Source organism: Zootoca vivipara, chromosome 7, assembly GCF_965207765.1.
Source record: "Zootoca vivipara chromosome 7, rZooViv2.hap1.1, whole genome shotgun sequence".
NCBI lineage: Eukaryota > Metazoa > Chordata > Lepidosauria > Squamata > Lacertidae > Zootoca > Zootoca vivipara.
The window spans coordinates 13,098,383-13,120,221 of record NC_142590.1 but is presented as its reverse complement, the minus strand read 5'-3'; the positions used below and the strand labels follow the sequence as shown (position 1 = coordinate 13,120,221).

The 21,839-nt window shown below is 44.0% G+C and overlaps 1 protein-coding gene across 1 annotated transcript; it reads right to left on the bottom strand.

The window, feature by feature from the left end:
- Nucleotides 1–8,657: 8,657 nt before the first annotated feature.
- On the bottom strand, nucleotides 8,658–14,409 carry RGS2 (regulator of G protein signaling 2). The gene is made up of 5 exons (XM_035123824.3): nucleotides 14,251–14,409; nucleotides 12,563–12,664; nucleotides 12,385–12,446; nucleotides 10,924–11,090; nucleotides 8,658–9,703 (listed from the first exon to the last, which is right to left on the bottom strand). The coding sequence occupies exons 1-5, from the start codon at nucleotides 14,358–14,360 to the stop codon at nucleotides 9,512–9,514; spliced, it is 633 nt and encodes a 210-aa protein (XP_034979715.1). The 5' UTR covers nucleotides 14,361–14,409; the 3' UTR covers nucleotides 8,658–9,511.
- Nucleotides 14,410–21,839: the final 7,430 nt, after the last annotated feature.

Genomic DNA, 21,839 nt, shown 5'->3' with positions numbered 1-21,839 from the left:
CCCACACACCTCCCCTGCTCTGCCTCTGCCCCAGCAAGCAGATTTGTGCCTTGAGAATGCATGGGTACTACTTGTGACCCTCTGATTCTTTGTAGTAAGAGTCATTCAGTTTGCAGAACAAGTGAGCTGGCTAGAAATAGAGTGTTCCTGAGGAGTTTGGTGGAAAAGTTGACAGGCAGAGAGTCAACTGGGAAAGAGGTTAAGCTCCACACACCCTCCTTGTCACCTCTCCACATTTGACATTTTACAGCTCTAAATAAGATCCTGGTAAGCCTACTTGATAGCTGCTTCAAGATCAAACCTAGCATTTCCCAAAAGCAAATAGTTTGGGTGTGTGGGTGTGCCTTTGGGGACATTTCCCAAGAAATCTGGGATGCAAGTCCAATTCATTGTCTTTCCCCATCTCTCCTGCCATATCCTTTAGCTTTCTGCACATCATCATCATCATCATTATGCCACCCATCTGACTGGGCTGCCCCAGCCACTATGGGTGGCTCCCAACAAAATACTGAAAGCACAATAAAACACCAACCATTAAAGACTGATTTTTGCAGAGGGGCTGCATGTGGTCACTTCAGGAAATGCTTGTTGCTGAAAATACTTGACATACTCTCTTAGTCAGGAAGTCTGCAAGGATGAAATGGGTTCTGTGATTTGACAACAGTTTGTGAAATCAGTTTTAGGCCCTTACACCAGCCAGCCTTAGCTGAAAGAACCGTGATAATTTTAGATCACTCTCCAACCAAAGTTCTAATTGAAAATGACAGTAAAATGCAACATTAAGATTAACAGTAACATAATAAAATTGTCCTGCTCATAGTCAAAATAAAAGCAAAACAGAAGTCATAGTGTACAGGAATATACCTAATAAACACAGAAGAGAGTTATTTCATTCTGACTGTGAAAATGTCTTGGTTTCACATGATCTGAGTAAAAACAAAATAATAGTAATAATAATAGTAGTAATAATAATAGTAAATTAAAATTCTGTACGAGGGCAAGCTGCTCTGATTTGCACAATTGATTTGGCTTTTGCTAGTAACATGTTAGGAGCAAGTGGTAGGAACAATTGTGGCCAATGCTGGATGTTTCACTAGTAAATAATGATATCCTATTTTACATGTTCTGGGGCTAAGCCCTTGAATGGAAACAAAATTCCATGGCTGCTACTTTGCGTAAATATGACCGGCACATTGCGACACTTCTTTTGATGTCTCTGTGTACAAAAGAGGATGTTTAGAAATGGTCATTGGTTCAACAGAGATTCAGCAATGGGAAGTTGCACTTAGCAAGGGGAGAAGTCATTTTCAGGAACTGGTCTTTGAGACACCTCTCGACTGCTAACTCACAGCCTGCTCGGCTGGTTTGATCGGAAGTCCTGACGTTCCTGACCCTAAGAAGGCTTGATGCTAATGACCCCAATCTGTAGATATGATGAGCACTTCAGAGCTTCATGGAAAACTTACTGAAACTGATGACCTCAAGCTCACTGTAGAACTTGTCATATGTCTCAAACCATGAGACAGACCACACTGTGATCTCATGCTCAGTTTTCCCACCACAGCTTGCAAACACAGGAGTTCCTTCTTGATGTCTCTCCCCAACTTTGCGTCTAAATTTGGGCAAAGACAGATACAACGTGAGAGTGGTGGAGGTGGCCCTTCCTTGCTCTCAAAAACAGATGCAGCCTTACTGATTTGTGATGATTCCAGGAGTGGGAATTGTTTTCTAGGTTTTTCATCCATTTGATCTGAGCTGGGGGAAACTGGTTGTGACCAGTGGCGTGTGGAGAGGTCTCAGGTGTGTGCAGTTCTGGGTCTTCTTTCAGCCCGAGCAGCAGGTAAACTGGTGAATGCTTTTTCCTCCCACAAGTGAATGAGGTGATGACAAGGTGTTCAAGCGTCACACTAGTTTGGGAGAGATAACCGCAGAGAAAGTCGGAGAATGAGGGTGAATTGAGACATGGCGGAGACTGTCATAGCTTTAAGAAATATGGTTTATTCACCTATTTACATACTCTGCATGGAGGGAGTCCAGATCTTATAGCATGGTCCTTTCAAGAGGGTCTTGTCCCCCACAACAGTGCAGCCCTGGAGTCCAAGTCATCTCTCCTAGTGAGCCTGCAGCCAACCTGCCCAAGATGGACCCCAGTCTCTCTCTATTTCTTTTTCTCTTCCCAGAACACCCTGCTAAAAACTCTGTTTTCCTGTCATCTTCCAAACCCCTAGCCTCTGTTCATACCTCAAGGCAAGGGGGAAGGACAGTTCTCTTGAGTTACCATGACCCTGTGTATTTCTTAATGGCCCTAGCTTGGGCCAGGTCCTTTTGCAAAGGCTAAGCCAGGAATTTCTCTGCAGCTTGTATTTCTCCCTTCACACCCTAAATAACTGAAATCCTACCATTTATTAATTTCCAGGGATTAGGTTTATTCCCCCAAATCTATAACACCATGTATGTGTTTCACGTGGCTTTTTGTTAACAAGCTATAGATCTAGCTGAATATGGGAGCTTCCTCTTCCTTCTGGCTGCATTCAGATGTAATGGAAATAGGGCTTCAGACTCACAGTGACATGGTGGGCAATAAGTTACTTTTTAAAATAAAATAAAGTTAGATCAATTGCTTTGACAGGTTTATTTGTTTCATTCTCTCTCTCTCTCTCTCTCTCTCTCTCTCTCTCTCTCTCTCTCTCTGTGTGTGTGTGTGTTAATACAGTCAAGCGGAATACAAATTTTATGAAATAAATAAACAAACTCCTGGAGAATAGGTTTATCCACAGCTAGAAGCCCCGAGAGCTATATGGAAAAAACCTGCATATAAAGTAGTAGTATAACCAGCAGTATAACCCAGGGTCCCTCCTAGACTGGTGTTTTATTGTGGGTGCATTCTGCACCATGTTATGTGCACAGTAAAGGTAAAGGTAAAGGGACCCCTGACCATTAGGTCCAGTCGTGACCAACTCTGGGGTTGCGGTGCTCATCTCGCATTATTGGCCCAGGGAGCCGGCATACAGCTTCCAGGTCATGTGGCGAACCAGAGCAGCACACGGAAACGCCGTTTACCTTCCCACTGTAGCGGTACCTATTTATCTACTTGCACTTTGATGTGCTTTCGAACTGCTAGGTTGGCAGTAGCTGGGACCAAGCAACGGGAGCTCACCCCATCACGGGGATTCGAACCGCCGACCTTCTGATCAGCAAGCCCTAGGCTCTGTGGTTTAACCCACAGCACCACCCGCGCCCTTTATGTGCACAGTAGTAGTGCATAAATATTTTGCTTTAATTTGTTCTGCAATGCTCCCCCGTGCTACAACGCTACTGGTGCCTGAAAGTTCTGTAGCACAGCAAAAGCGGGACAAAAAATAAACCGGAATATTTGTGGCATAAAAAGCTGTCGGTTTTCAGCAGGAAGTGACGGGAGATGCACACACTCAAATTCAGCAGCGTGACCAGACCAAAAATGTTTGCAGGTGCAAATGGTATTTGTGTACGACCTCTCCAATAGCTTCATCATGAGCACATAGATATGCAGTCAGTACCGGATTTAAGTATAAGCTAAACAAGCTATAGCTTAGGGCCCCACTCTCTTGGGGCCCCCAAAAGGAAAACAACAACTGGATGTACATTTACAAAATATAAGATAAAAAACAAATAAAATAAAACCTACATACAGCAACAGTGTTTTGCATTGTGTAGGCTCCTATGATGTAAGTAATGGGCCCCGCCTGCTAGCCTGCTCCCTAAAATATCACTGGTTTGCTCATTTCTATATATAGGGTGCCTACATTCTGCATGTGCAAATGGCTTTAGATACCTATTAGGTTCATAAATTACCATATAGCATATATTCAACACAAAAAACAGTGACAATTGGTTGTTGACAAAGGACAGCTGGACATATAAAGGGCCCCATTACCTTCAGTAGTTTAGGGCCTCATCAAACCTACCTACCTATCATCTATCTATCTACCTATCTACCTATCATATCAGAGATCCCCCAGAGGCTTCTGCCTGTGGTTGTTTAATCTTTCCTGGCTATATATTCAGCACTGATTTTTGTTCAGGGCTGGTGCAGCTGGGAGGGCTGATCTAATCCTGAATTAGAAATTCCTGGTAAAAGAATACTTCTTCCAATCCCTCCTTTACCCCCTTTTACTTTGGCATGGGGTGGGGTGTGGGGAGTTGGTCATTATTTTTCTTTCCCTTTGAGGTCAGTGGCCGACTTCTAAATACACCAGCTCAATAAACACACCACTCAGCTCCTAAGTGCGCTTTCCATATACTTGACTTTTCCAAACCCTCTCGGTTTCCCTTGAGGAGCCCGAGTTCTGAATCTGAGCCCAAAACCAGATCACACACCAGTCTGCTCTAAATTTGCAGTGTGACTTCTCCACTCCTCCACCGTCCAATTAAAGCTTCACAAAATATTCCATGAAAGCGCCATTCCGTTTACTCATGTTGTTATTATTATTAGCCGATCGTTGGCAGGGGCATTTAATTTGCATTAATGGAACAACGTTGTCATCATGACTCACATATATACTTTCTACTTTGCAACCCCTGGAAACTTTTATCCAAATTGGGTTTTTTCCCCCCTTTTCTTTTCATGGATTAAAGGTTTTTGTAGGCTATAAACTGCAAAAACAGCAGCAGCAGCAAAAGCCACAGCTTAAAATGGCAAATGGAATCTCTGGGTTAATGGGCTTGAGAGGGAGAGGAGTAGTTTGAGAGAAAGGTTGGGAAGTAATCTGATACCAGCTGCTTTCCTGGGGGCAGGAGGTGGAGTGGCACAGATTTTGTTCCTTTTGTGCATCAATTTTGTATTAAACTTCAATATCTACACAAATAAATTCCACATTTCTCTTTAAACTTCGGCTCCTTGCCTTTGCTTCCCTGCTGCACTCTAATAAACGTTTCACCTAAGACACATTCTTCTGTTTCAAATATTATCATCTTTCTTCTGCTGCTCCTGTCCTGTTTCGAATCCTGCTCACAATTTCATCTGATTATGATATATTGATATGTTTTCCAGATAACTCAAAAAGGACTTCTACCCTTCTATAAACGGCAAGTCATGTCAGTAGTGTAGATTTTGCAAAAAAGAAACAACAAACACAAAAACCTCAACAACTTTTGTCTGAATATGGCAACCCTAGTTAAAGATGGATGTTGATATTGTGTGAACTCTTTGTAAAATGTGAGTCAATGAGGCACAGGCTAGGGAGCAGGCCATTCAGGAATAGAAGCTATAGATTTAAAATAACAATAATAAGGAAACCAGAATAGCACTTTGTTTCCCCCGTCCTTGCACAGAATTACAGTACAGTGCGGTGAGAGAGAGGCAGAGGGAGAGGCATGGTTATGATCTCAAGTCTGGCAAAGAGATGCAAACAGCTGAAAGCTACGTGAGGTTCCTTTTTCTTGTTATTTCGGAAGAAATTGGTCACAGAGTATGCAACCAAACAAAGCAATCACTCCAAGACAGAGAGCTTGTGGGAATCACTATGGTAACATCTGGAGTGGATGTTTTGCCTCATCTTTGTATTTATGTGAGTGTGAAGCAGAAGGTTTGTGTACCGGTATATGTCTACACACAGGAGCTACGGAAAGGTTAAGTTGGCAAATATGCTTGCTGTGTCTCAGTCATCACAAGCAGAAGATATCAGAGATGAGAGACCCATTTCTGATGGAATCTGCTCCTGCTCTGGAGAATGCTGTTGGTGCTGATCCAAGGGCCTAATCGTCTCGCTCCTAAAAAACACTTCTGAAATTTTAAATTTGTATTTTAGAAGGCAGATGCCTAAAACCCATACCAACCTTGGTTTTTCAAATTTCAGTGGCGCCCTGTGCCAGCCCAAAATTTGGCACCCTCCACCTCTCACTTTCCATTCTGCACATGCAGTATGTCATAGCTGCAATGCCTTGTGGCGCCCCTGTTGGCTTGGCACCTACTGTAGGGGAACCAGTTGCACTGTCCTATATTCATCTCTGCTCTGTGTACACTGGTGGGGTGGGGTGCAATAAGTGCCACAGGCTACCACCCTTTGGCCACACAGTTGCACACCACTCCAGGACGCGGGTGGTGCTGTGGTCTAAGCCTCTTGGGCTTGCTGATCACAAGGTTGGCGGTTTGAATCCCCAGAACGGAGTGAACTCCTGTTGCTCTGTCCCAGTTCCTGCCAGCCTAGCAGTTCGAAAGCACGCCAGTGCAAGTGGATAAATAGGAAACGCTGTGGTGGGAAGGTAAACGGCATTTCCGTGCGCTGTGGCTTCCGTCACGGTGTCCCGTTGTGCCAGAAGTGGTTTAGTCATGCTGGCCACATGACCCGGAAAGCTGTCTATGGACAAACGCCGGCTCCCTCGGCCTGAAAGCGAGATGAGCACCACAACCCCATAGTCACCTTCGACTGGACTTAACCGCACAGGGGTCCTTTACCTTTACCTTTGTCACCCCAATCTCTGAGCAGTGCAAGACTCTGAGAGTTCCAGGCACTTACCTCGTGTTCAGTTTCCTCAGAATGCGGGGCACATCCTTGAGACTGTGTCATCTTTGGGATATATGGTTTATTTACACATATATGCAACCGGAGCCTATGATGGAGGGCCTAATGGCATCAACATGCCAGAAGGTATTGCTTCTCCCATAGCCACAGCCTTGGATTCAAGCAGAAACCAAGCATTGTTCTTTCTCTGGCTTCCTCCTGCTTCTAGCCTAGCTCTCTTACACACCTCTGGCTATTGTCCTTCCCACTACCAGCCAGGTATGGAAGAGAGCCCACCCATCTGTCTTCTGGCAGAAAGCCACTTCCTTTGTTACACAAAGGACCTATATTTAACTCACCAAGAAACTTGCCTGGCTTCTTCAACAATGAAATCTGACAACAATACCATTTTTGCCAAGCTACCTGATACGTAGCCTCTCCACTTGCTGCTAGCAAGACAGGAAGTCACCTCTAGGCCTTAGTCTCCACTTTTTTGACAAGGCAGATGCATATTACCACCTGGGCTCTCTGCTCAGTATTTCCCTCCACTATCAGGAGAGGAAGCTGCGGTCTGCAAGTAGCCCTTCAGAAGCTGCAGATGGAACAAGCAATTCATAACTTTTGTTTCTGGAGACTAGCGGCAAAGAGCCAAATGCAATGATTGTCAGGATGCCCAGAACACTGGACTGGGCTATTATTACATGTCTCCCTGATTTATTAGGGCTTTTCGGATGATTTTAGCTGCTCGCAACAAAAACTTTTAGGACAGCCTTCAAGTACAGTTTGAATTTTCCGCCTTGTATTGTCTTTCAGAATTAAGGATGCTGCTGCCAAGGTAGCCCATAAAATGCCTTTCAAGCTGCCTCTGTCTAGTTTGTCCACGATGGAGTCAGGCAACACGGACGCCAGACATGCTGTTGACATAGCAGTCCATGGGTATTTGATACTCTCTCTGCTATTCCTCAGGGCTGCCTGACATAAGAGAGACTATCAGCAAAATGTGCCCCCCTCCTGGAGGAAAACCTTTTGTAAAGTCTGGAACTTGCAATGTGATGTTGCTGTACTTATGAATGGTGCAGCTTGTCTGATACTGATATTAATTAACAGGGGGTGGGCAATGTGATTTTAGGTTTGTTGACACAAGTATCTTTTTAAAGGTTGCAGTGCTTTGAATATTTAGACTGAAGTTCAACCAGAATCTATTGAAGTTGCTTCTCAGGAGGTTAAGCTACCTCTGTCATTTACAGTGGCTTTTTTCTCATTGAGAGCAGTGTGTTCTGTTTGGGGTTTCATCATGCAAGGAGGATAGTCACAAGCTGCCATTTTTCAATTAGTTTCTTTTCCAAAAAGAAAAATAAGAATGGGTGAGGGGAGAAGATGGAGCAAGCAGGACAAAGCAGGGGTGGGGTGGGGAGAAAGGAAGAAAACTGTATGAAAATAAACATGACCATTGCTTCTGCTTTAGAGAAAACAGTCCTCTATTTGAAATGTATTTTTCTAAGCCGGCACACAAGCCGCCAGGACTTTTCCACTGTAGTGCAGTATACTGCATTGTTTTTATATTTATTACTTCATGGAAAAAGTTGCTATGGTTCAGTTTTGAAAGAATTTGTATTTCTCATATTGCTTCCTTTTTGTTTGGATTTCTAAACCTCTTAGACGTATATAAATTGGCGGCATACTAACAGTAAAGGTAAAGGTAAAAGGACCCCTGTTAGGTCCAATCGTGGATGACTCTAGGGTTGCGGCGCTCATCTCGCTTTATTGGCCGAGGGAGCCGCTGTACAGCTTCCGGGTCATGTGGCCAGCATGACTAACCTGCTTCTGGCAAACCAGAGCAGTGCACAGAAACGCCATTTACCTTCCCGCCGGAGTGGTACCTATTTATCTACTTGTACTTTGGCGTGCTTTTGAACTGCTAGGTTGGCAGGAGCAGGGACCGAGCAACGGGAGCTCACCCCGCGCCACCTGTGTATTTCTGCTTAAATCATCAAAAGAAGGCTCTTCCTGCGGGAAGCTTGAGACAAGAGAGCTTGCTAATCTTGCAACATTACTGCATTGCAGGTTTAATCACCTTGGTTTTAAGGGGCTTATCCTTTGAAATGTTTTAATGTCAATAGCCTACCTTTCCTTCCCTCCCCCAACCCCCAGGAGTAGAAGAAAAGAGTGCAATAAATGTTCTAGGAAAATAAAAATAATTTATTAAAACATATCTGCTCTTAAAAAGGACAACTTCACTGAAGTTTGTCCTCAAGTCAGTATACTTTGAGCATGGGTAGGAGTGTTCAACACAACCAGAGTCTACCTACATGCGCACACACATATCTACAGCTGTTATTTTATGTTTGGGCTAAGTTTTGCTCCACCTTCATGCAGGCAAACTTTGACCCCAGTTAACCAGCCAGTCAGCATGCTCTGTTTTAAGTCAGTCATCTCTGCATGAAATGATAACAGTTAACGTCAGAATCTATGTTGAGCGGTCACACATCTGTGCAGAGATGCAAGCTCTGGAGGGAACCCACACGAGGAACCCTATAAATTATTACATACTGCCAGTTGTTTAGGAAAAGTAGAGACAGTGAATTATTCAAAGCATTTTCTATGTCCCATAAAAAGTTGGTCTGTGCAGAGCTACTCCAGAGCTTATTTATTTTAGCAAGGGAGGCTGATCTTATCTGGCTTAAGAGTGTCAACGCATCCATGTTGATAGATGGATCTGGATGACCCAAAATGCGCAAGTCCTCCTTGCCAACAGCATCTTTTTAATGGAAAATGAACTTTCCCTAGTAACTGGCCAGCAGTTTCACTTGGTTTTCCTTGCGGACTATATTATTGCAGTGTGCTGGAATCTGAGAACTGCAAGAGTCAATATATGCCCATCCTCCGTGGAAAAATATAAGTTGCATTTCGGCAGTTCTGTACAGTCAGTTCATTTCAGTCCATCCAGCCTGCAAAGACATGGGCTTCCTCCTTAACGGAAAAAAATGGCACTCTCTTCCGTTTTACTTCCTCTTCCCTCCTGGACTTGGAGTTCATGTCCCCTGAGGCTCCTTATTGATTGGCATTTTACACAACTCCTGGTAGAATTCAGACTCCAGGAACCGTGGATAGGAATTATTCTCCATCAAGCTGTAGACTCTCTTCTGGGCTGTGCTGAAGCAAGTATCTGTAGCCTCTTGGAGGTTCTGAGCAATGGTATTCTTGGTCTGAAAGTCTATGTTGATCTGAAAATTAAAGGAAAGAAAGAACATGAATTGCCCATTCCGGATCAGACCCAAGGAATCATTTAACTTAAACCCAACAGTGGCTAGCTAGCTGCCTTGAGACATTCACAAAGATGAGTGACCTTCACCTGCTGCTTACTCCCAGGATCTAATAATCTAAGGTAAACGGTCTCTAAATTTGGCGGCTGCTATGACAAATGGTAACTGACAGAGAAATTCAGGAATGCATATAGGCCTAACTGTTTTCAAGTCATCAAAGCCAAAGGTCATTGCACCCCTTCTTGCAACAAGGAACTATGTTCCAGCATGTCCACATATTTCTACATGAAGGCCAAGCAATTTGTGGATGGGCAGAATTCTCCTATCCCTCTGTACTGTGAACACCAGTAGAATGAATATAGCTTGTGAGTGGTGGCATTTCCCCCTTGGTACAGATTAAGGGCAGCTACCAACCCACCAGACTCATGGTAGCCAAGTTTAGGGCTGGTGGTTTTAATACCAGTGGGATTTTAAGTGGGAAAACGATGCTACTCTTTTTTCTACTAATAAAATACTTTGCACCCGTCGTGTAACATGATGCTTAGCTGTGTACAGACTCTGCAGGAAAGTCCCTTGTTGTGGTATGCTGCTACTTATATTAAGTGCTACCTAAAAATTGGGTGTATGGGAGATCCCCTTGATGTCCGTTAAGTTTCCCATAGCCTTCACCTTAATGAGACTGTGATGTCTACACCGTGCCTTTGGTAAGTTACAATCTCACAGCCTAAGAACATGTAGGGCCTATTTTAAGTTGCATTTTTCTTCTAATTGTAAACTCTGGACTGCAACCCTAGGAGAATTGTACATGGAAACCAATATATCACAACTGCCAGCTCTGTGTGGATTTAGACAAGAGTTCTGGAGCAGGCGTTTATAGAGTAACCTTCTCACAAACTGGTATTCTCTAGATATTTTGGTAGCTGCAGTCCAAAACATCTGGAAACGACCATATTGAAGAAGGATACTATAAAATCTGCTGACGGATTAGACTTTCTTGTGGGTTCTCAGTTATGAAACAGTTGTTTTTCAAGTGGATTCCTTCCCAGGGAGTAATTACAAATGCCAAATAGCTTGCAAAGTGAGCCTGGGAATGAGTATTCCTAATTCTAATGATGCCACAGAAAGGAATAGGAAGTGATGAGAGTGTGAAAAAAATAAATAACTTGGGAAGTTCTGCTTACCTCTTTGGGAGCTTCCTTTTCAATAAAGTCGCTGTAAATTTTCTTAGCCTTGGCGGTCATTTTCTGTGGGGACTTCGTTTTCTTGAAATCCTCACAAGCCAGCCAGAAGTCAATGTTCTCTTCACAAAACTCAGATTTCAAGAATGCTCTGAACGCTGCCAGACCATCTGCAAAGGAAGGTGAAAGAGATGGATTAGCTCAAAACATCCCAGGAATGCTGTGTGTATATATGCTGTGCCTTCCTACGTCTCGCTCTTGTTCAGTCTGCAACTTCGCTGGATCATTTAAATAAAAAGTACCAGAACTTTCCCCCACTTAAAAAAACCAAACCAAACAACAACGGGGAGTATGAGGAATCTAAAGTGACCAGCCAATTTTACATTCTGCATCATAGTTTTTAAATCAACTTGTGTTGATTTAAAAACCTTGAAAGTGAACGCCTTGAAACTGAAAGCAGGGAAAACATTCTACAATTTCTCTCCTGCCGTTTTGAAATTGTATATTAACCTTTAGATGTTTATGGAACAGCTATGAACTTCTGGAAGGTATCTGCGGTGGAAAGGCTGACTCGAGAGTCCACTCGGCAGCAAATGCCATATAACTAATGAAGTCTGCATTTTTTCATTAGTTTAGCAAGTAAAGGCCAGGGCTGCAGAGTGAACTGAGCTCCCATACAGGAGCTCACAGAGGAACAGATCAAAAAAGGATCTTGTTAGCATCGCAGTGCACTGTCTACAGGAGACCTTAGCCAAAGTTGACCGAAATCAATTAAAGGCTCCTAAATACTGCAGGAGCTTTGAAGTGAACTAATAATGGGCACCTTGCAGCCTAGAGACTCTTTTAAATGCAGTGCTCTAGTGGAAAAGACTACTTTTTAAGCCAGTGGTGCTACATCTGCAATTGGTAGCCCATAATAATCAGCTACTTGGCAGGCGCCTAGTGGAAAACCCTGGATTACCCATCAAGGCATTTCGCAATCAGCCAGAGAAGTACACGGGAGATTACAAGAAAGGATTTTTAACAGTACCCAGGTGTTCTGCACGGCACATGCAAGACTAAGGGTTAGTGGAGCCTGAATCTGTGCACAACTGAATATGCACACAACTGCTTTACTGTCCCATGGTGTGATTAATTGTGAGGCTTTTAAATGAGACTTTTCCTACAGCGTGCAAGCACCGCTCAGCACACTGCCTTGCCATGTGCAGGAAGAAACTGCTCTCTCTTTTCTTCACTGCAGATGTCTATTCTCCAGCTTACAGAGTTCCAAAGGAATGCAAGGTCAGCTAAAAATACAGGCTAGCTATGGAGCTGCAACACAGGAGAGCTATTGCCATGGGAAGCGCTGTGGAATTATGCCTGAACAGCTAACTCCTATCTTACGGAGCATCTTTTCCAGGAGAACCCTCACAAAAGGAGCCACTATTCTTGTGTGTTAATGTCTTGCTCATTAAATAAACTTACATTTGTTAGCAAGCAGCTCATCAAATGCTTCCGACCATAGCTGGGCTTCCTCGGGAGACGGCCTGGAAGAACAGGAGAAAAATAGGGTGATTATTATCACTGCTTTGGTGGCCTATTGAATAGATTTTTTAAAAATAAAAATAAAAAATCCACTGGTGAGAAAAAGTGAGATGCATACCTAATACATGCCTTTTGCCGCCCTTTCTTGTTGGCCTTTGCAGTGGTAGAACTGGAAGAGTTCTGCAGGAAGTAACTCAACCGTGATTTCCAATCTTTCATGCTAAAAAGGAAACAAAGAAAAATCAAGTTCAACTAACTGTACCCTTTGATTTTAGAAATGGAAAGAAGTCTGAATCTGTGGCTAATTAACATAAACTGAGTTCTGTTTGCTTAACAAAATTCCCAGATTTGATGAATGCATCTGCACCACAACAAGGACAAATTACTGAGAACAATTTCAGCAGGATCAGAGATAAATTCTGAGAATAGGGAGTTCAATGCAGTATTTTTTTTCAAAAAAAATACTTGCTCATGTCTCTTTCCCTTCACACAAAATGCTAGACTTGTGCGAATTAAGTTGCAGAATCCCTGTTAGTAGAATGGCAGGACGTGTGTGTGTGTGTGTGTGTGTGTGTGTGTTAAAGTGAATCTTATGTATGCATTCTTGGAAGTAAATTCCGCTAACCCTAACAAGAGGACACACAATGGATCAGGTTCTGAATCTCCCTTTCCTGGTACTGTATCTGGAAATATCACTCGGGCTTTCAATACAGCAGTATAAATTATACAGTATGCATGCTGCAGCCGATCTAATATTAGTACAATACTGCACAATCTTCAGATTGATTCTGCAGAAGATGGACAGCCAAGCCAACATTGGCAACTCTATCCTGTAGCCAGGAGATGCACAATGCATTTTAAACCGTGCCAAGCAGCAGATAGATTTACAGGTGTTTCGATTTTGCACAACAGGTATGCCCTGCAATATTCGAAACACAATACTGTTTTTTTAAAAAAGCACAACGCCTTTTGCTCTAATAGGGGGGTATTGTTTCACCAAGGGTTGGAGTACGACTGAATTGCATACTTCCTCCTCACGTTAAAACAAATGAAAAGACCCCTTTGAAAGGATCGATCGTCTCTCATACGTGCCAATTCTTAGTTCTTCATTCAGAATGTTTGCGGATCAGACTTCACAAAGAGATTATTTTCCCATCCGGAATACAAAACTCCCAAGGCAATGGGATGCTAGTGTGCTTTAGGTGCATACAAAAACACGCTTTGTTAAGACTGAAACGCAACACTGCTTGGAATGAAAGACGATCCAGCCACAGGGAAGCAGTTTTAAGCCCCAGTCATTCCCATAGGAAGAGTATTAGCCGAGCTTGTGGGGCGCTGCAAATTCCTGCCATCCTACACACGTTTTCTATTAAGTCTCCCTGCAAACAGTGAGGCTGACTTCAGTAAGGAAACTTAAGGCTGAACAGTAAGAGAGCACTCTAGGACATTCCCAACGGTCCTTTGCTGCAAAACTGTTTCATGCCTGTCCCCCAAATCAATCACACCTGCAAGCCTTAGACTACGCAACGCCGGTGCCGGACAGAGCAAGCCTCTGAGTTGAACAGAACCCTTCGCCCCAAACCGCTCTGCATAACTCCCTAAACTTGCGACCAAAAAATCCTAAGAAAATAAAACGAAACCAGAAGAAAGGAATGCACAGCATCCACAGTGGGGGAAAATCCCCTTTACCACCTCCAGCATAACTTTCCTCCAGCACGAAACATTTCGATCCAAAAAAAGAGAAACGTGGCTTACAAGTAGCCCCTTCTCCCTCAAAGACAATTGGATTTTTGCCTTTTAACTTACATGGTTCTCTTCATCTTCCCTTTTTTCTCTTCTTTGCTCTGGCAGTTGCTGGCGCTCCTCTCCATTGGGCTGCGGTTGTGCTGGAGAGCCAGAAACATTGCACTCTGCATAATCTCTTCGCTTCGAGGTGCTTCCTCGAGCTAGGCTGCGAGATACTGTAACTGAGCGTCAGCCGGGGCTCGCCTTTTATACAGAGGAAGGCTGGCGAGGGCGGGGCTTCGGCCTCACGCCTTCCGCCAGCTGATTCGCTCAGCACAAGGGACACAGCCAAGGACGCCTCCCAACCCAGGCGCTCGCCAGCCAGGTTCTGACGCAGGCAGTGCGCTCCCGTCTTGCACAAAAGCAGTCGGGCTGGTGCAAGCGCTTCCCTCCCCTCTTGCAATTCTTAATCTTTTGTCCCCCCCCCCCCGCTTAACAGGGGAAAAAAGACTTTTGAGAGACTTGCTTTTTTGGCAGCTGGAAACGGGCGAAAAATAGACCTCACGAGGCGCTTGCAAATTGGGGATACGGTTGCAGGAGATAAAAATATTCCGGTGACTTTTCTGCTTTTGCAGTTAGGTTGATGGAGAGAGCCTTATATGGTGTTGATTTCATTTTATTAGGCGAGAACTTGCAAGAGACGTGAGCGGGGCTGGGGTGGACCCGCACATTTGAAATATCGGTAAATTCCCACCCACCTTTCACCATCAGCCTCAGATACTTGAACACACCAGGGAATAACACCCTGTGATACTTGTAGGTAACAGTTCCTAGGGTCGTGCACGTTTAGGTTGCAATCCGTTATACGCATTTACCTGGCATTAAGTCCCACAAAAACCAGCCAGCGGGGTTTACTTCTGAGTAGACATGCATAGAATTGCATTAGCTACTACACGTTTCTGCCCCTTTTCAAAGAACCTGCGATAAACCATGCCAAAAACGATCTTTGTAGCACAAGCATCTCTTAAAGCCTTAGCTCCTGGAAATGCAGTGTTTTCAACCTAGGCTGGAAGGGATTTTGCTCCCTTCTTTTTTGGTGGGATGTTTTGCACAACCTGCCTGTGCTTGTCCTAATCCCATGTTTGGTGTGTCTACGGAAAAAGACTCCAATGGCTAAGAAAGCTTCTTATACTTAACGTGTTCCCTGGATGGAACTAAGGTTGCAGTGAGCCACACAATGCAATGCACATTTAGTTAAGAAACCAGGTCAGTTTGGGACTAAGATCTTAAGCAGGGTACAGATTCCACTGCACCCCAAAGACTGATTACCGGCTTGATTTCAGACTGTGTATTCTCAGTGTTAAGTTCACATGTTCACAAGAGAAATGACAACTGAGACCTGCAAAAAAGGAGAAGGAAAGAAGGGAGGAAGGCTGAATTGTCCTTTTCAGACAACTCTACCAGGACACTCCATGGCCATTTCAGCTACATAAGGATTGGCACTCTGAGAATCATAATGAATTTGGTATTAGTAGGCTATATCAAGACAGATTTCCCCTTCTCTCTTTGATCTCCACAAATCAGTTAATAGAATCCTGAATATTATTTTTGTTAAAGGAGGGGGGCGCTCTTTAATCTCCCTTGTCTTTATGCTTGCACTTTGCTCAGAAATTTGCATCTATTCCTTGCTATGAAGATCTTTGGCCAGCAGAGTCTGATCTGATACTTTCGGTCTAACATCATTTAGGCATGTAGCATTTCACATTTCCCTCCCCTGCTTTACTACATGTTTGACCTGAAACTTTTCTCTAAGAGGATACATCATCATCATCATCATCATCATCATTAAAAAGACAGGAAAAAGAGGAAATGCATGGGGACATTTACTGTCGGAGTATTATATAATGCAAACTGGTTGCATGCTGAAAGGCAAAACCTCAGCCTCGTCTCACTATCACTTCCACTACTGCTTTCTCCAGACACTGACTGCAAAACGTTGCATCAGAATCAGCCCGCAGTGAGAAAGCTTGTCTCAGTTTTTGAGCAGTTGGGAAAATACTAGCTACCGTGGGAAAGAGCGGCAATGTCACATTGCAGGGGAGTGGGCACAATAATCCCCTGGGTGAACTTTTCACCCAACTTGGATGGCTTCAAAGGAGGATCAGACAAATTCATAGAGGATCAGGCTATCAGTGGCTACCAGCCAAGCTGGCTATATTCTACTGCCACTGTTGGAGGCAGCATGCCTTTGAATGCCAACTGCTGGGACTCCCAAGTTGGGAGAATGCCTCTAGAATCTAAGAATTATAGAGTGGAAGGGACCCTGAGGATCATCTAGTCCAACCCCCTGCAGGAATATGCAGCTGTCCCATACAAGGATCAAACCTGCAACCTTGGCGTTATCAGCACCATGCTCTAACCCTGTTGTACTCAGGTCCTGCGTTCAGGCTTCTCAAAGGCAGCTGGTTGTTGTTGTTGTTGTTGTTGTTATTATTATTATTATTATTATCATTTTATTATTTATATCTATTAGTCACTTTAAGGTAAAGGGACCCCTGACCATTAGGTCCAGTCGTGACCGACTCTGGGGTTGCGGCGCTCATCTCGCATTATTGGCCGAGGGAGCCGGCGTATAGCTTCCAGGTCATGTGGCCAGCATGACAAAGCCGCTTCTGGCGAACCAGAGCAGCACATGGAAACGCCGTTTACCTTCCCGCTGTAGCGGTTCCTATTTATCTACTTGCATTTTTACGTGCTTTTGAACTGCTAGGTGGGCAGGAGCTGGGACCAAGCAACGGGAGCTCACCCCGTCACAGGGATTCGAACCACCGACCTTCTGATCAGCAAGCCCTAGGCTCAGTGGTTTAACCACAGGGCCACCCGGGTCCCTATTAGTCACTTTACTAATAAACAAAATGACAGGAAGCAATATTAAAACCAATATTGCTTTATTAAAACCAATGAAGAAACACAATGTATAGAAACAACAACAACAAAACAATTAAACACATTGACACAAGACAAATCTAGCAGATCCTGCCCCACTATAAGAAGCTACAAATTCTGAAAAACCCTTCAAACTAAAGGCTAAAGGTAAAGGACCCCTAGACGGTTAGGTGACTATGGGGTTGCAGCACTCATCTCGCTTTCAGGCCGAGGGAGCCAGCGTTTGTCCACAGACAGCTTTCCAGGTCATGTGGCCAACATGACTAAACTGTTTCTGGTGCAACAGGACACTGACGGAAACCAGAGCGCACGGAAATGCTGTTTCCCTTCCTGCGGTACCTATTTATCTTCCTGTGGTACCTATTTATCTACTTGCACTGGCGTTCTTTCGAACTGCTAAGTTGGCAGGAGCTGGGACAGAGCAACGGGAGCTCACCCCGTTGCGGGGTTTCAAACCGCTGACCTTCTGATCGGTAAGCCCAAGGTTTAGACCACAGCGCCACCTGTGTCAAAAGCCTGAGTTAAAAGAAAAGATTTTCCCTGAGTGTCAAACTTGACAGACAAGGCTCCAGGTGAACCTCCTGGATGAGAATATTCCACAAGTGGGGAGCCACCACTGAAAAGGCCCTTTTTCATATTGCCACCCCGTGGACCCGCTGTAGAAGGGACATATGGAGTAGGGGCTCAGATAAGTATTGCAGGTCTGGGGATATTGGAATCCTGAGTAACGTAAGGTTTCATAGGTCAAAAACCACCACTTTGATTTGAGCCTAGAAATGGCTTGGTAGCCAGTACATCGGGTCGGAATGGGTGTTATATACTCAGAGCAGCTTGAATTGTGCACCAACTGCAGTTTCCATACTGTCTTCAAAGGCAATGCCTTGTATCCCACGTGATAAGAGCATAGAGAGCATGTTAGGCTATCCCTGCCCAGATAGGGGTGTAGCTGGGCCATCAGTCAAAGCTGATGGAAGGCACTTTGTGCTACTTAAGACCACGTGAGCCTCAAGCAACAGCAATAGATCCAGAAGTGCCATCTACAGGTGAAACTCGGAAAATCAGAATATTGTCGAAAAGTGCATTTATTTCAGTAATGCAACTTATTATTTTTTCTTTTTCTTTTAATTTTTTACAAATGCTTTCTTTTGGAAATTCCACAGTAATAAAACAAATAGTTACAATAATACAAAAATAAACAAAAATAAACATCGCTATTACATTTCATTAATTACATTCCATTTATAATTGACCCGCCTAATGACAAATAATTACAATTACAACAAATAAAGGCTTGACATACTGTATCTTGCTTTGCATGTTATGCATCTATCTCATATATTGGTTTCACCTTTTAAGTTTCATTACTGAAATAAATGCACTTTTCAACGATATTCTAATTTTCCAAGTTTCACCTGTACTCCAGGGGTTTGCAACCACAAGTGGCCCATGGGAGGGTCATTTAACCAGCTCATGGATGCCCACCGCCTGCTTGGGGACCCCTGCCACCCGCTCGGTTGGCTCCCGTGCACTGCACTAAACTGGCGTGGAGCAGAGTGGGCGGCGCCTTCTGTGATGCTGGCTGGCTTCCCATTGGTTGCAGGAAGCTCCTGCAGCCAATGGGAAGCTGTGCATGGCTCCTCCGTGCTGGAAGGAGTGCCGGAAATAGCGTTTGCCCATATGTGTGTGTGGCCCACTGTGGCATCTGCGGTTCCGTGAACCGGCCCAAGCCACAAAAACTTTTTTTATTTTCAAGCGCAGGCTACCTCCCATCCATCCAGCCTACGGAACCAGTCTTTTTTCCTTTTCCGGAAATATTTTTTTGGATTTTTACAGTATTTCTGTAAAAATACAACATAGAAGGGGGAACCAGTCTTTTCTTGATTAAGCTTCTGTTGGCCATTGCTGTTATAGGCCTGATCCAGCAGGCACTTCTTAAATTCTTAACTCGATTGCCTTGGAACAACCCAACAACTCCTCACAGACCCAGTGGGGCTATGAATGGATTTTATATATTTTATGGGGGGCGGGGTACACTCAGCCAGTGCCCCGGACCCCAAACAATTGCATACTAAGGATTAAAACAGGCATCCCCAAACTCGGCCTTCCAGATGTTTTGGGACTACAATTCCCATCATCCCTGACCACTGGTCCTGTTGGCTAGGGATGATGGGAGTTGTAGTCCCAAAACATCTGGAGGGCCGAGTTTGGGGGTGCCTGGATTAAAGGTAAAAAGGGTTAATAGTAAAGCCTGCAAGTGGCTTAGATGGTTGAGCAATCTCTCTCAGACTTGGCTAATTGACATGTGACAAAACGTGGAAGTGAGAACAACCACCCATTTATTAAGAGCAGACAAACCAGTTGGGCTTAAAATAGGAACAACCTGAAACCTAGCTCTAAGCCTTACCCAGAATAGAACAAATGGAAAGGTTGGGAGTCATGCAGTAACTAAACACAACTCTTGATCATCCCAACTTCCTGTTATCCTAACACAGGCCTCCCTTCTGCTGTTATTTTCAGTGGTTTTTAGCCCTCCTTGACTTTCTGCACTTTTCAAGAGCCATTTGACTTGATTTTCAAGTTCCTTTCTGTTTCTCTTAGTTTGGAACTACCTTGTCATCTGCTGCTATTATTATTAGTAGCAGCAGCAATGGGTATCATTATAAAAAAATAACATTTTTTTCCAGATATGGAAAGATGATAAAGTCCTGACCAGAGAAGAATGGCAGATTACGTTGATGGATTATGCCAAAATGGCAAAAATGACCGGTAGGATCAGAAATCAGGAAGACCAAAATTTGAATAAGGAATGGGGAAAATTAATAATTTATCTTAAAAACAGTTAAAATTGTTAGTAGGATTGGAAAAAAACACACACTTGCAGTTTAATGGTGAGTTTTGGATATAATGGAGGTGTAAAAGATGTTGGATTATTATTATAGATGCAGAAGGAAATGATCCAGCAGGAGGAATTCTTTAGAATCTTGCTTTTATGATGCATGTTGGATATGTGATTGTAAAACTTTAATTTGAAAAACCAAATAAATAAATTTTAAAAAGTAACAATTTTATTTAATTAATGAAATTAGAAATGACACTTCACTGATTAACTGACAAAAGAGCAAAGTAGAAATAATGGTGACATAATCTCCCTCCATTCCTGTGCATTCAAGTTATATCCCCTGTGGGTTAAACCACAGAGTCTAGGGCTTGCTGATCAGAAGGTCAGCGGTTCGAATCCCTGCAACGGGGTGAACTCCCATTGCTCGGTCCCAGCTCCTGCCCACCTAGCAGTTCGAAAGCACATCAAAGTGCAAGTAGATAAATAGGGACCGCTCCGGCGGGAAGGTAAACTGCGTTTCCGTGCGCTGCTCTGGTTCGCCAGAAGCAGCTTTGTCATGCTGGCCACATGACCCGGAAGCTGTCTGTGGACAAACGCCGGCTCCCTCAGCCTATAGAGCGAGATGAGTGCCGCAACCCCAGAGTCGGACACAACTGGACCTGATGGTCAGGGGCCCCTTTACCTTTTAGGGTAATGGCTTGTTCCATACAGCTTTTCTAGAAACACCAGAAGATACTCTGGAATTGCATGTGGCTCAACTCTACCTGCTACAGTTTGTAATGAGTGAATGCAGGGAAATGGCTAATAAATAGTTTGTTGCAACACATTCACAAGCCATTCATTATTCCTCTTCCCCATTCCTTAACTAACTAACTAACTAACTAACTAACTAACTAACTAACTAACTAACTAACTTAAAACAAACAAACACCTGTATCACAGAAAGAGACTCACTGCTACTTGCTTGCTTTCCCTATCAAGGTAACAAAGTATAAACCAGGCATCCCCAAACTGCGGCCCTCCAGATGTTTTGGCCTACAACTCCCATGATCCCTAGCTAACAGGACCAGTGGTTAGGGATGATGGGAATTGTAGTCCAAAACATCTGGAGGGCCGAAGTTTGGAGATGCCTGGTATAAACTAAACAAGCTTTTCAAAGTAGGAAACGCTCCCTGTTGCTTCTCTGGCCTTCAGGGATACAGCTCTGAGTATTCTCAGAGCCAATGCACGATTCTGATCATCTAATTCAGGGTTTCCTAGCTGTTTTTGGACTACAATTCCCATCATCCCTGACCTGCTAGCTAGGGATGATGGGAGTTGTAGTCCAAAAACAGCTGGAGCCCCAGGTTTGGGAAACCCTGGTCTAATGCTACCCATAGCTGCCAAGTTATCCCTTTTTTAAGGGATTTTCCCTTATACTGAATAGGCTTCCTCGTGAGAAAAGGGAAAACTTGGCAGCTATGATGCTACCACACAGGTTTCGTCGTAGTCCTGATCACTTCCATATCTGCCACATTGGCTGTGCTGGGTTTTCATACCAGAGCCAACTTTCTGGCGGCCCAATCAGCCACATGCTTTTTCTGCTTAGAGACATGTGACCGGGAGAGAACTTTAGGGTTGGCTGAGTGGTGCAGAAAGCTGATTGGCCACTGAACAGGCGACGGACAGAAATGCCTCTGTAAATTCAAGGAGAATAACATAGATGGGGGACGGGAAGGTGTGTGTGGCTTTGAGATTTTTGAGGAGGAATTTTTTAAAAAAATTGTATGACATTTTCAGTGAGAGGGCTGTGCCCCAGCCTCCACTGATGGTTAAGTGTGCATGGCATGTTTTATCTTGTACAGTCATACCTCAGGTTAAGTACGCTTCAGGTTGAGCACTTTCA

Coding starts and splice junctions, on each gene's coding strand:
- RGS2 (XM_035123824.3), bottom strand. CDS start 14,360: ATGCAGAGTGCAATGTTTCTGGCTCTCCAGCACAACCGCAGCCCAATG. Junction 12,447..12,562: donor CGGCAAAAGGCATGTATTAG/GTATGCATCTCA, acceptor CTGTTCTTCCAG/GCCGTCTCCCGAGGAAGCCC. Junction 9,704..10,923: donor AAAAGGAAGCTCCCAAAGAG/GTAAGCAGAACT, acceptor TTTAATTTTCAG/ATCAACATAGACTTTCAGAC.